The 13,645-nt window shown below is 43.1% G+C and overlaps 2 protein-coding genes across 2 annotated transcripts; one reads left to right on the top strand and one right to left on the bottom strand.

Annotated features, from left to right (window-relative positions):
* Positions 1 to 913: 913 nt before the first annotated feature.
* Positions 914 to 8,469, top strand: nub1 (negative regulator of ubiquitin-like proteins 1). Its single transcript, XM_049016350.1, has 15 exons — positions 914 to 1,054; positions 1,236 to 1,360; positions 1,564 to 1,731; positions 2,876 to 2,940; positions 3,118 to 3,182; positions 3,810 to 3,977; positions 4,157 to 4,245; positions 4,350 to 4,456; positions 5,052 to 5,238; positions 5,909 to 6,016; positions 6,102 to 6,254; positions 6,660 to 6,806; positions 6,887 to 6,946; positions 7,065 to 7,230; positions 7,640 to 8,469. Exons 2-15 carry the CDS (start codon positions 1,244 to 1,246, stop codon positions 7,819 to 7,821), a joined length of 1,782 nt encoding a protein of 593 aa, XP_048872307.1. The 5' UTR covers positions 914 to 1,054; positions 1,236 to 1,243; the 3' UTR covers positions 7,822 to 8,469.
* A 553-nt stretch (positions 8,470 to 9,022) lies between these two features.
* On the bottom strand, positions 9,023 to 13,022 carry crygn2 (crystallin, gamma N2). The gene is made up of 4 exons (XM_049027131.1): positions 13,002 to 13,022; positions 10,296 to 10,544; positions 9,981 to 10,126; positions 9,023 to 9,158 (listed from the first exon to the last, which is right to left on the bottom strand). The coding sequence occupies exons 1-4, from the start codon at positions 13,020 to 13,022 to the stop codon at positions 9,023 to 9,025; spliced, it is 552 nt and encodes a 183-aa protein (XP_048883088.1).
* Between the last annotated feature and the right edge of the window lie 623 nt (positions 13,023 to 13,645).

The raw sequence follows: 13,645 nt of genomic DNA, 5'->3' as shown, positions 1-13,645 counted from the left end.
AAAATAGGAAGCACACATTATTCAGTAGTTCATATTGACAGATTTTTGCACTGTTCATCTAACCTTTGAGCATACCATTGATGTTGGCAAACCTTGAAGAATGGCAACTCCTCCATTGAGCTATTTCCAGATCATGCAGAAGAATTATGAAAGTCTGCTGTTATGAGAAAATTAACTGATGAAAATATCAAAATTAATGAGGTTCGTTGTAATAGTATTGTTAGCCTTTAGCTGACAAAAAATCTATTCATGTAAGAATAGGCTATAGGTCACTTGACTTTTTGTTAGATTTGTATTTTTGGTGATAATTCCTCATAAGATGATTATGATAAATATCAGCTTGTGTCAAATATTACCATCCTGTAATAAAGTAATGCAATTTCAATGCCTTCATTGTCATAGTGTTCTTCATTGTGGATATATCCATCCATCTTCCAGCTGCTTGTTTAGTGTGGGGTTATAATAACCCTGGAGCCTATCCCTGGAAGCGCAGACAGGTAATCCCTGGGCAGGATGCCAGTTCATTGCAAGGCCTTTGGTTGTGTTTTTCTATCAGGAAGTCATTGTCCAGGGTCCGGCTAGCTTAGTTAATATATTATTGAACACTGCTCATATTTAACTTTGGTTAATCTATTACAAACACACCCAATCGTTTCTATACCACTGATTTTATTCGCTGTAAGGCTTAGCAATGTCATGTAGTCCAATGACATCAAAACTATTTATACTTACTGATTGCCTTTAAACGTAACTGCATATAAAACATACTATTAAAAATGCACCGTACCATTTTTTTAAAAAAGCATAGATATAGTTATAATTCCTGGTGCAATCGGCGTGTTCACTGTCTATGGTTTTCAATTTTTAACATAACCAAAACATTGTGATTTAGAGAAAACTCATTCGATCTAACGTCATATGGTTATATTGACCCTAATGGCTTTCCGTAGTCAGGAAGTCTAGCAAGATAACGGCGCAATACGCAGCCGTGAGCCCTCAGTAGATGGGATTGTCAGCACTTTATGATTAATTTATTTTCTGTTAGCACTTAAAGGTAAATAGCTAACAAAAGATTTTTTTATGTGTGCTTTGTTTAGGTTTGTTTTGTAAAACGTTATGTGAAACGGACGTGGCTTCAGCTAGTCAGATAGCCGCTTGTTATTATGATAGATGGGTTTCCCCTTGCTGGCGTGATAGTTTCGCTTTTTCTTAATTTCTTTCTGCATTTCCCACAGCAACGAAAATGGCAGAAGAATATATGCAGTCCAAGCTTAGGGAGTATCTGAAAAATAAGGACATTAAGCTTTGGGAGTCTCCATATACAAGTAAAGACAAAGAATCCGGAACTCGGGCAATAAAGGTACAGTGTAAGGTGGCTGGACCACTAGTCCACTATATGTCAAAGATCAAATACATAAAAAATACGGTGATCAATGCCCTTAGATCTCCTTGTTAGGCATTGAATTCACTTGGAAAATCACTGGAAAGTAAATCAAAATGACTGGGATATTAACGTCGTTATGTTCGTAAGTAAATATTTTGAAGTCTGGCACTTTGCCGCAGGAACTTGCTACTCAGTGTGCCTCCGCCTTGGGATTCCCCGAGTCTGAGGTCGAAGCGACGCTAGAGTCCATCAGAAGCCAGGCGGTGAAAAGGCTCAGTGGGAACAGCATGTATAAGGAGACCTGTGTCGCTACGCTGGAGCTCATCCTGCCGAAGGCTCTGAAGAAGGTACTAAATGGCTGATGGGACAGGATGATAAAACGGGATTCACAAAATTATTACAATAGGACAGGATTTGGGCTGCTGCGATTAGCTGATGTAATCTGACGTCAACGTAGAAAATGCATAGACATCAATATTTTAAATCGGCGCGTTGTGTGTTTTTTTTTGTAATTATTTTAATTAAATTACCTTTATGATTTATGAAACGATTCAATTCAATACAACAAATGGGGAAGATTCACGAGCGTCTGAAGAGAAAACACACAGGTGCCGTCCTGGTTAATTCAGTTGCCATTAGTATGGATATCTTTTTAATAACTTTTGTCCTTATAGTTGCTAAATACACTCATTATTATAGCCATAATGTTTTCTGCCTGCTACCTTAGAATCTCCACGGAATAAGTATTTGAGAAAATGTTTAGGCTACTATCTGGGTGTATTTTACGTTGATTGACAGTACGTATCTGCGCGGCCGGGTGTTGTTATCGTAAAATAAAACTGAAAGGAAAACGCAAACTAATTTAAAAATCGTTAACTAAAATCAAAATAGATAAAAACTGGTTGGATTTTAAGCAGCAAAAAGTACCGCCACCCCACCAACATATCTTTTTACTTAATTTAACCTCAGTATCTCCTCTCTTAAAAGATGTAGTTGCAAGCTGTCCCTCTCTTCACCTCGAGAGTACTACTTATTGCTTCCATGATTTACCAAAACAACAGCATGTGATGCTCTGCTAACAGAATTTAATAAGCATAAAGATGCGTCAAATTTATACAGATTACTAACTTTTGGGCATCACAATACACATCTCATTAATATTTAAGGCATGCTAATCTGCTTATCGAACTTTGGGTGAAAATGATGTCCATGTAGTCCATTATGTAAAGCCCTGCGATGATGCAGTTTGTTGGTGCCAAATAAAATGAACTTGAATGAAATGGTTGATTGTTTAGATTAATCAACCAATCAGTAAAATAGTCGATATATTAATCCATTGAAAAACAGTCATTAGTGGCAGTCCTAGACAGGATTCGAATTGCATTTCTGTAATAGGTCAGGATTTGTGCTAAATTACTGTGATAAGACAGGATTTCATTTGTATAATGATAACTATACTGGCATGTTTGTTTTCTTGTTAAATACATCAAGGAGCCTGGGAAAAGGACTTTTTTTGAAACGAAACTGGATGTTACAGCCCAAGAGGTCATGAATAAGTAAGTAAAAACCTCTATTGTGAGGATTTTGTACATTTTGCAATCACAAATTTAAGGCTGTTTGATACTGTGGAAGCAAATGTTGGATTCCTGCTTGAGAAAAAATAAGAATGCCAGAAAGATGATCTATAAAGGTAAAATCATAATCATGTCCCCATTTTGGTTTTTATTTCTCAGGATATCTGAAAAGTATGAAATCAAGTACATCACCTTGGTTTTTCGTGGAAACATATTGAATCCAGGTATGCATCTGGTTGGCATTATTATGAGAAGTGAGGGTGCTTTTCCACCACACCAGGTACCATACCTTTGGTAGGGTACTTTCAGTACTTTACATTTTCCATTGACTTCCGGGTGAGAACCAGTACCAAACGTTCCAAATCCAGCTGTGGTACTTTTTTGGTACTTTGGGGTACTTTGGTCATTTGTCTGTTGGTTATGCAAATAGCCTGCCTCTGAAGCAATATAAACAGTCATTTAAAAAAAGTCACAAACTCAGACAACAACAAATGAAGACATTGAAGATTTAATTGCAATCTGGCCACTAGAATAAATACAGCAAAATTAGGATGGCATGACAAGAAATAAAAAACATATTTTATAAAACATACTAGGGAAGCACGGTAGTGGAAAATTTCCAGATATCACAGTGTGGTTTGTTTTATTTTGTATTATTCAACGCTGGTACCAGTTTTTACGTCAGTGGAAAACAAACACAAAGAAGTTGGTAGATCAAAAAAATACCAAAAGTACGGTACCAGGTGCAGTGGAAAAGTGCTCTAAATGATAAAAAGCGTATTGATGACGGTGAATGATTCTCAGCAGTCCGGCACCTGTGGTGAGTTACTCTTCTCCCCGCATCACCACAGATAAGAACCTCAATGAGCAAAACATCAAGCACAACTCCAAGGTCATGATCCTACAGAAGAGTGAGCCGGAGAAGCAGCAAGAAGTGGTGCAAGAAGAACAGAAGGTCAGGTTTCAGGATGAAAGCCTGAGGAGAACTAAGAAGGGCTTTGAGATTCTGTCTGCGAGAGGTAATAACTTTGGCCCTAGACCCTTACTTTTGGGGCTGCTGTATGACTTGGGGATGTTTTCCCAACTATGTGACATCTTCATATCTCTGGCCCTTGGAGAACAATGGTGGATGTCATGTTCCCGTTGGCATCGCATGCATGTCCAATGTACTTCTCACCTGTTTTTTTCTTGTCCTTAGATGGCAGCGAGGACCCAGAGACGACACCATATTTGGAGATTGCAGACCAGAAAGGAAATCCCCTGAAAATTCCACCCAATGAGAAGAAGGTAATGGAGGAAGCCTTGGGCTCTATAGGCAGCTACTCGACCATGGTGCTTGGAAGCTCTTACCACTGACTGACATGGCACTTGTCCCTGAACTGCTCCTTCAGGCTCTCATCCTGGCCATGGGCTTCCACGAGAAAGGCCGGGCATTATGCAAGAAGAAGGAACACCAGATGGCGCTGTATCATTTACTGGAGGCAGACTGTAACTTTAAGTGAGAATTAAGTCTGACTAGCTTCTTGCTTTGTTATGGCTCATTGTGTAGCTCCTGCTCCAATGCTGCTTACACCTGTACTTGGGTCCTGTATCATGAAGCTGGATTTTTGGGTTGGCAGGACAACTTGCCGGATCTAAGTTAGTCTGAGGTAAATATGAGTCAATGAAGATAAAGTGCATTTATCTCTTAAACCTGAGTTACGTAGCAAACAAACAGATCGTGCTTTGTGATACAGGCCCCTGGGTATTGATTGGAAGCTCAGCCTAGTCACATATGCCCAGCTGACTCCTTGACAGATGCATGAGAAGCATGTTGGGTCTGTGTGTGTGTAGTTTGCCCGTTCTTCTCATTCTCATTTCAGTTGTATTCATCCAATGTCCAGAAGTATCACTGTGTCTTAATTTCCCATAGTGCTGGAGTGTTTGCGTATGTACTATGATGGACTGGTATCCCCTGCCTTGTACCACTGAATAACTGCATACTGGATATTTGGTTACGGAAGATGGATGTCTGCCTGTGATACGGCCGATCCACTTTGCTCTTGATGACCTCACTGTTGTCTCTTCTGTCTTCATACCCCTCCTCCATGCAGTAAGTGCCGCTCTGAGCTGTTGAACACTGTGGACAACTACGCCGTCCTCCAGCTGGACATTGTGTGGTGCTACCGTATGCTGGAGATGCTCACCTGTCTGGACGAGGCAAAGAGGAGGCTGGAGAGGGCAGAGGAGTACTTCCTCAAATGCTACGGGGAGCAGAAGGAGAGGCTCCTCCAGATTAAGGTGCACTTGGAAAGCGTCTCACCTGCCACACATAAGACTTCTTTCTTTCTTCCCTCTTTGTCCCTTATGGTTGTTTACTACAGTTTGTTACAGCCAAGGCATTTCTTGCCATGGTTTATGTTTGATATGCTAGATCATGTCTATATTTGAAGTGTCTAAGTTTACCTGTTTATGGAGCTTTATAGTTTACTGTACTGCTGTACCGAGACAAAACGCTAGAACTGAATAGTTTATCAGATTTAGAGTTTGAGTGAAATTGGTGAAATTGTTGTTTGCTTTTATATTTATTCTCTTAGCTCTGTTATGTAGATTTACATGTAAGTTCATGTACCTACCCTATATGGTGGGCAGGCCAACAATTTGAAGCCCATTTTCTGTTGCAGTGTCAGTGTGGTTACTGTGTTGTGCCTTCGTAAGGCAGTGTGGCTGGTTAATTTAATGGAAGACCCCTGTGGAGTCATGAGATCACGTGCTTAACCTTTTTTTTTAAAATGTCACTTTCAGTATAACTGTCACTGACAGTGTGACGCCATCATGAGTTTCAGTTTAAGAGATATTCAGCGTTTTTTATGCCACATTAGATGGTTGAATGGCGGGGCTGGGATTTGGGGGCTTTTCGGAGCACCTGGCGCTCGGCACGCTGATTTGAAGGGCGCTGTGTCTTCGCCAGGGCAACACTGGGCGGGAGGAGGTTCTGTTCCTGAGGCTACACCTGCTGCAGTGCCTGATGGCATGGCTGAGCGGGAACGAGCGGCACGCCACAAAGCTACTGGTCAAGGTGATTCATCTGGAACCCTGCCAGCTCGACTCCCTCCCCGCCTCCCTCGCGCTACCCCTACCTATGGCAGCTGGTCCCGTTGCAGGTGGAGAAGCTGTACAAGGAGCTGCACATGGACCCAAATAAGATTTCGAGGGTGACTGAGCTAGGCTTCACCACCCAGGAGGCTCGCCTGGGCCTGAGGGCCTGCAGTGGGGACGTCAATGCAGCTGCCTCCTACCTCACCGAAAGGAAGGAGGTTTGACCTTTGACCTCTCCTTTTACTTTCCTGGACACTAAAACCCGGGTACAAAAGCACTAATCACATCTCAAATGGTCAGTTTATCCATTTGCCTGGCGATATTTATTAACATCCAATCAGTGGGCTAGATTTAAAAATTAATGTTATATTAGCGGTACAAGTTCAGAGGCAGAGCCAGAAAATGCTACTTAAGTCAAAACTTCATCTGTTTAAACACCAGGTGTCACTTTTGTAGGTGGATGAGTGTCTTTGCATTTTAGAAAATGATTGTTTTTAAGTAAGTGAAAGTTACATTATGGGTAAACACTCACTGAGTGATGAGCAATGCTCCTGCCGGGGCCCCAGTTGATGATGGTCAATCGGGGAGGGGCTCGGGATGCTGAGGTGTATCTGATCGTGCAGGAGAAGCAGAAGATGGAGGCGGCAGAGAGGGAGAAGAGGAGGCGTCGCCTGGAGGCCATCAACACCTTGCAGGAGTTGGGCTACTCCAGGAAGGATGCGGCCAGAGCGCTCCATAAAGCCGAGGGGAATGTGGACATGGCTTTTAATGTGAGCACTGGGTCACATCTAGGTGGAGGGATGTGGGCAGCTGGAACTGGGCTTTCAGTGTGTCTCCATCCTGTGTGCAGATCCTGGAGGAGGCCAATAATAATGCTGGAGAAGAGGATTCAGAGGCCAAGGTCCAGAAGGTAAACCAGAATATCGTCATGCTATGACCCAGTTTTATTTAATTTCTGAATGGTCCAACTTGGGCAACAGCACCTCCCAGCCACTAGAGGTCACCTCATGTGTTCTTCCCCCCTACAGTTGATCTACCTGGGATTCGAACGGAAACAGGTGGAGGACGCCCTCAGACAGGCGCAGGGTGACATCCAGCGGGCCTCCGAGCTCCTGCTGGAGCCCCCTGGTCAGCTGTCCCCCTCCACGCCATCCTCCCCCTCCGAGGAACCGAGCACCTCCTCTGAGTCGACTGGTGAGTATTACACCTGCTTAGACCAGAGACACACCCACTTCGGTGCATCCTGTCTGTCACCACGTGGCCCTGCGATGATTTCGGGGCTCTATCATGCATTTGCCCATATACTAATAGATTAAAATGACGCACACATGCTCTTCTGAAAAATCCACAGCCAATGTATTTTAGTGATGTGGTTCACTTGCATTCCTGTTAAGAGGAACAGGCTTGCACCAGGGGTGTTCACAGGAGTGGAGTCACAGGGGCACTGATCACAGCTGAAAACCGATTGGCCCTTGGAATTCGCCCTCACCTGTCACTCACCACACTCAAAACATTTCATTGGCTAATAATAAGGTTGGTCCCTCTGTATGAATTACGGCCCCCATCTTAACCTTTCCCACTGACGTGTTGCGGTCTCATGCAGGCCCCGGAAGCTCCGGGGAGGAACCGATGGATGTCGATGTGGTCAACGAGGTCTTGGACGACATCTCCAGCCACGAGGAAGATTACTTGGATGTCACACTCGAGGAAGAGTGCGAGTTGATTAACCAGATGAAGCAAAATCTCAAGCCATACCTCCAGCAGGACAGCATGTCACCCAGCTAAGCAGCCTGTTTGTTTTTTTTGCACTCGGGTGTTCGGTTAGGTATGAGGATGTTGTACAGGTTTCTTTTTTAGCTTTCGTTAATAACCTATTGCAGGATTCCCAGTTGAATGCCAGCGTATTCAGATTTATATCTTTTTTTTTTTTTTTGCTATATTCACGAGGAATTAAAAAAACTCATATTGTTCAAATGACAAGAAAAATTTAAGGTTGCAGTTTATTTCCAGGGGGATTCATGGAAAAGTTGGTGCACTTTAGCCCAGATTTTACATGGTTTAGATCTGAGGATTTAGTTTTTACAGGCTGAAGAACTGGCAAATAAAGAAGGAAAAAATGTTGATCTGTATGTTTTCATAGCAGTTTGTTTTTGGCTTCACCATAATGCCGTCACCAAGAAGCCATGATTTCAGTATTTCTGTTCTTTCCCAATCCTTTCATTCATTTAAACATATATATGACATTTATAGAATTTAATATATGGGCACAACTGGTGACTATTTTGTTCTGCATTTTTACAAAGGAATAATTTTGGTTAGTTTGCAAAATTACTCTGTGACATTGGAAAAGATTGTGCTTCCCTCAGATCTCAGATGTTTGTATAGAATGATATTTTGGTTGAAATGCAATAAATTTTCTGGGTTTTGTTTCAAGTTCACCGACTGAAACTGAAAGTTAAGTGGCTGATGTATCATTACACATTTTGCACAGCTTGATGATGTCAGCCCAGTCCTCGGGGACCCCCAGACAGTACCCATTTTTGCTCCCTCCCAGCTCCCAGCACACCTGTACCAGGTATTTGATGGTCTTCATTGCTCGGTTTGGTCCCTGAGGATGGGCTGCAGGATTGATTGGGGTGATTGCAGTCTATTGCATGAAGCTCAGTGAAAATGGTAGCGTGCACCCTGGATGGGATGTCAATCACACACACACACACACACTTTGCTCATCACGAACCTTGCTTAACTTGACCGCATGGTTTTGGACTGCGGGAGGAAACCATTTTAGATCTACCCGCCTTCCATATTGCTGGATCAGCTTCCCATCCAACTTAAGAAACAAACCGAAAGCCAGATTTAATTGCAAGAAAAAATGTTCTTCCCTTCTTATAAACACAAACAAAATATATATATTGGTGCGATAAAATATAATGTTGGGTTTTATTCATGTCCACTGAAATGATCCTTCAACTTCAGCCTACGCTGCTTAAAAGTAGTTGACAACTCGTCGGATGGACTGGATGTGGGGGTTCTGGGCATGCCACTCGCCAAAATCACAGTAGTTCCCCCTCTCCACGATGTACATTCGGCCTCGGTAGTTGGGCTCCTCATACAGTACCCATCTGTGCAAGCGGGAGGGAAAATGCAGACAATCAGGCATAAATGGCTCCCTCTTGTGGTCAAATGAAAAATCACAGTGAGAGGTCTCCAGTTTAACACCATCTTAAGACAACAGTTCATTGTTGTCCTCTCTAGGGGACACGAGTTTCTGAAACCTGTTGTACTGTGTAGAGGACATCCTGGGATTTTCAGGCTAATACACAGAGAGATTCCTGGAGAAATGTGATCTTTTCAACTCGTATTTGTCATTCTTAAAGGGCTGGTAGCAAGCAAGTTTCTTTTATATTGATAATGTTGTTTCTAGATAAATTTCAGTTCATTGTGTGATGACTTTCTGAGGCTGTTGTGTAATTTATTACACTGGTATTTCAACCTTTCTCAACACAACATTATGGGGGCAATGTGGCTCAACAGGTTAGGTTAGGACCCTGTGTTTGGGACTGAGAGGTCGTCAGTTCAAATCCCAGAATGATTTCACTGTTGGGCCCGTCAGCAAGGCCCTTAATCCCCAGTTGCTCCAGGGACTGTCTGACCCTGCTTTCTCAAAACATATGTTGCTTTGGATAAAAGCCTCTGGCAAGTACTTAAATGTAAGCCTTACAGATTTATGATCCAAATTTGCGCTTCGAACCTCAAGCTCAAATTGACCCCAAAGGCACATGTCAGGTGATTTCTCATAGTAACAGAATTATTGTAGGAGTGTGTCAGAGTTAAACGATCGGACCTATATGTGTGGACCTGGGCCGTTTCAGCTGTGCAGACAGATGGGTTCCAAGCAAGACCGTGAGGCTATACAGCCCAGAGGCGGAGCCAGGACGACTTACGCGCCATCGCCATAGACCCGGAGGGAATTGACACGGTCGCTGCTGAACCCGCGGCCTTGCAGAAAGGGGCAGTCCTCACAGAACTCTGTGCAGTGGCCGGAGAAGTTGTTGCCTTCGTAGAGTTCAATTCTGTAGCGCTCACCATGCTTGGTGTGGGAGGGGTAGAGAAACAATGGTCATGGAAGGGTGGGCACAGCGATGATGCTGGAGAGACAGTGAACTGTGCCAGTTCAGTTAGGGAGCGTCACTAAAATCCAACCCTACATGAAATCAACATGAAGTTACTATCTGAAGTGCGACCACCCGAAGCCTCACCATCCGAACGGTCCTGCAGGAGCCCATGTGGTCGTTGTGGGCATTCCAGCGCTGAAATTCTGGGTACTCGCCTCTCTCCAGGATGTACTGCTGTCCTCGGAAGTCTGGGTGGTCGTAACAGATCCAGGCACCGCTCTCCACACGGATGGAGTTCACGCGGTTCATGAAGCCCCAGTCCTGGAAGTTATCACACTCACCGTATACCTCCAGACGCTTGCCCGTGAAGCATCGCCCCTCGTAAAAGACGATCTGCAATCAGAGATGGTTGGAGTTGGACACCATTACTTATGGCTGCCAGCAGGGGGAGTAGGGCATAACAAACTTAACTCTTAGCCAAAAAGGTTGCAGCGTGAAATTTCAGGAAGGTCATTCTTGCAGAATCCACTAACTGTGCAACAAGACCTACTTCAACTTGCTTTACATAAAGCATCTAGTGAACAACTGAGTTTCAATGACAGCAACTAATTAATTTCCCTTCAATATATGTACTATTCCTAAAGGTTTCTGACCTTAGATAAAAAAGCATGAATTAAGGCTTTACCATTAACCATGCTCACACACTCATGCCCCCCCCCCTCCCCCCCGAGTCTCTGGGCTCCTGAAAGTGTCCCCCCCGCCCCCCCCCCCCATTATGGTCAGACCTGCACATTGTATCTATGAAATGGATTTCTCTCTCATCTGTCACATAAATGTAAGCTAATGCTTTATACCCACAATTATTTAAATTGGTGGTTAAAATGTATAAATCAAGCATTTTTCTTTAAAATAATTTAAAAATACATTTACTCTAACCTCCCTTGCTGTATGGAGAATGAAACTTAAACGGAAATTTTTTTTTTTAAATCTTTGGTATAAATATATGAATAAATAAATCTATAGAATAAATGAATGAATGAATAAATATTTATGTATTCACAACAAAGATTTATTTATTGATTGGTTTATTTTCTGATCTGTTTTTTCTTTTTTTTTTATTTATATGCTTACCCATTTCTTCATTTGTATGTTAATGAAGCGGGCGGCACTAATATTTTTCTAAAGCAGAGTCGGTCAGGTGGGCGGGGCTTATCTGCGCCCCATTACCTACACCTTCAACCTGTCCGTCTACAAAACTACAACCGTATAGTTCAAACAATGCAGGGATAAAATGAAACTGAACACGCTGACGAGAACGATCTGCCACTTTGTTGTGCTTTTTCAATGCAGCGGACCAATGTATGGAGCGCGAATAAATGTATAGTCACTTACCACTACTGGTAAATACTAGATTTGGCCCAGACAGGGAAGCAAACATTTTACACAGCATTACAGCTACATGCTAACAAAACACATGCATTCCGTGGCAAACATGGTTACATTTATTCATCCAATAATTTTACCCGCCTGTCCTAGTCGGGGTCACAAGCTATCCCAAAAGCTACAGGCACAAGGCAGGGAATAACCCAGGACTGGGTGCCAACACATCACAGGACACAATCACACTCACACACAGGTTTGCAATTATATCTTTGTGGGGACTCTCCATTCATTTCAATGGGAAAAACGCCAATCCCAACATAATGACCTTAACCCCTACCCAGCCCTAACCTTAACCATAAGTAACCAAACAAAATTTGATACTTTTGGCATTTTTAGTTTTTTGATTTGATTGGCATTTTTAGTTTTTTCAGGTCCCCTTTGTGGGGACCTGAAAAATAGTTCCCACAACGTCAAAATAACAGGTTTTTATCACACATTGTGGTCCCCACAATGTAATATAAACATTATCCAGACACACACACACACACCTACAGACAACTTGGTATCTCCAGTTCTCCTCAGCATGTTTTTGGACTGTGGGGGGAGGAAACCCCACAATAACACGGGGAGAACATGCAAACTCCACACACATGGAGCCATGACGTAGCCTCAGACACAGGTCGCAGAGGTGTGAGGCGACAGTGCTAACAACATTTACTGTTTACAGAATGAATGCGTATATTAATTTACACTATTTACAAATAGGAGTAGTGCAGAGCATGCTGGTAACCACACAATTAGTTCTGCTGATCAACCCTGCAGCATCACATTATGTGAGCCAGTCATCGACAGCGGGTGGGATCTGAGCAAATGAAAAATTTCTCTTCAGGGTCCCTACACATGCAGAGCACCGAAACACTGGTTAATGTTCATACGACATTTTGTATTGCTAAAATGAGGTTGATTCCCTTGATATCATTTGAAGGATGCGGCCACTTAGCATTCAGGCTATTTCCCTTAGCACTCCAAAAGGGCGTTTCCTTCTGGAAGCCATTGCGTGACGAGAGACAAGTTAAGATAACTAGTCGTTCAGTTGCTTCTGCCCGGTTTGCCCGCCTGGCCAATAGTACTTTAGAAAAACGTTGAGGCTGCCCACCTCATTACCATACAGATGAAGAAACCCGTAAAGCTGGAAATAAATAAATCAATAAATACATCTGGAAATAAATACATTTTTGGCATGAATAAATAAATCTAATTTATCCATTCATTTATTCATTATTTATTAATTCATTTATGCCAAAGATTTATTTATTGATTCATTTATTTATTTTCAAGTCTCGTTCCATCCTATTTATAGCGATGCTCCTATTGCTCTCGCCTTCGAACCCTAACGATTCCTCTGTTACTGCAGCGGCTCGGCTGTGTCTGTTAGGGCCAGAGCCAGGGCACAGCCTGGATACTTACTTTTCCCGAGTACTGTGACATTTTCCACCGGAGGCCGTCCAAACTAAAGCGGGCAGCGGGAGAGTGTGACAGCTGAAAAAAGCTGGATGGTCCAATATATACGGAGAGGCCCCTGGGACCCAGCCCCACTCAGCCTGCTCCACAATGGGGGGGGGGCTTACAGATTTTGCCTCATAGACATTTTCCCTTATGCCAGTCTGTGCTGATTCTGGAGTTTGGCTTCCAGGGAGATGTGGAGATGTGTGTCGGCAGGCAGCACAAAGAATTTTGCTTGAATTGGGGGATTTGGGATCTGCTTTTGCACTTTCACCCCTGTCGTCCTGGTTTTATGGTTAGCGTTAAAGCTAACACTAACCCTGACTGCATGTAGTAAATGTGTAAGAAGGGTCTGTTAGCCCAATGAGGGGGTTTACAGTTAGAGAGGCCTAGGGTTAAGGCTAACGCTAACCCTGACTGTATGTATTAAATGTGTAAGAAGGGCCTGTTAGCCCAACGGGGGGGGGGGGGGGGGGGGGGGTACAGTTAGAGAGGCCTAGGGTTAAGGCCTATATACTTTCACTCAGGACATCAGTGGTGTGTTTTTTCATCTTAATCCACACAGTTGGGTCGACTCTGTGATAAAAATGCTTCCACCTTCAGTTTGA

Source organism: Brienomyrus brachyistius, chromosome 1 (assembly GCF_023856365.1).
Source record: "Brienomyrus brachyistius isolate T26 chromosome 1, BBRACH_0.4, whole genome shotgun sequence".
NCBI classification, from domain to species: Eukaryota; Metazoa; Chordata; class Actinopteri; order Osteoglossiformes; family Mormyridae; genus Brienomyrus; species Brienomyrus brachyistius.
The sequence above is the reverse complement of the archived record's forward strand: the minus strand, read 5'-3'. Positions and strand labels throughout refer to the sequence as shown.

What these genes read in the sequence shown, in the direction of transcription:
- nub1 (XM_049016350.1), top strand. Translation starts at nt 1,244, where the DNA reads ATGGCAGAAGAATATATGCAGTCCAAGCTTAGGGAGTATCTGAAAAAT. An exon ending in TGCCGAAGGCTCTGAAGAAG is followed by an intron (nt 1,732 to 2,875) that starts GTACTAAATGGC and finishes AAATACATCAAG; the next exon opens with GAGCCTGGGAAAAGGACTTT. An exon ending in CACCTCCTCTGAGTCGACTG is followed by an intron (nt 7,231 to 7,639) that starts GTGAGTATTACA and finishes GGTCTCATGCAG; the next exon opens with GCCCCGGAAGCTCCGGGGAG.
- crygn2 (XM_049027131.1), bottom strand. Translation starts at nt 13,022, where the DNA reads ATGTCACAGTACTCGGGAAAA. An exon ending in TGTCACAGTACTCGGGAAAA is followed by an intron (nt 10,545 to 13,001) that starts GTAAGTATCCAG and finishes CTCTGATTGCAG; the next exon opens with ATCGTCTTTTACGAGGGGCG. An exon ending in CGGGTCTATGGCGATGGCGC is followed by an intron (nt 9,159 to 9,980) that starts GTAAGTCGTCCT and finishes CCGCTTGCACAG; the next exon opens with ATGGGTACTGTATGAGGAGC.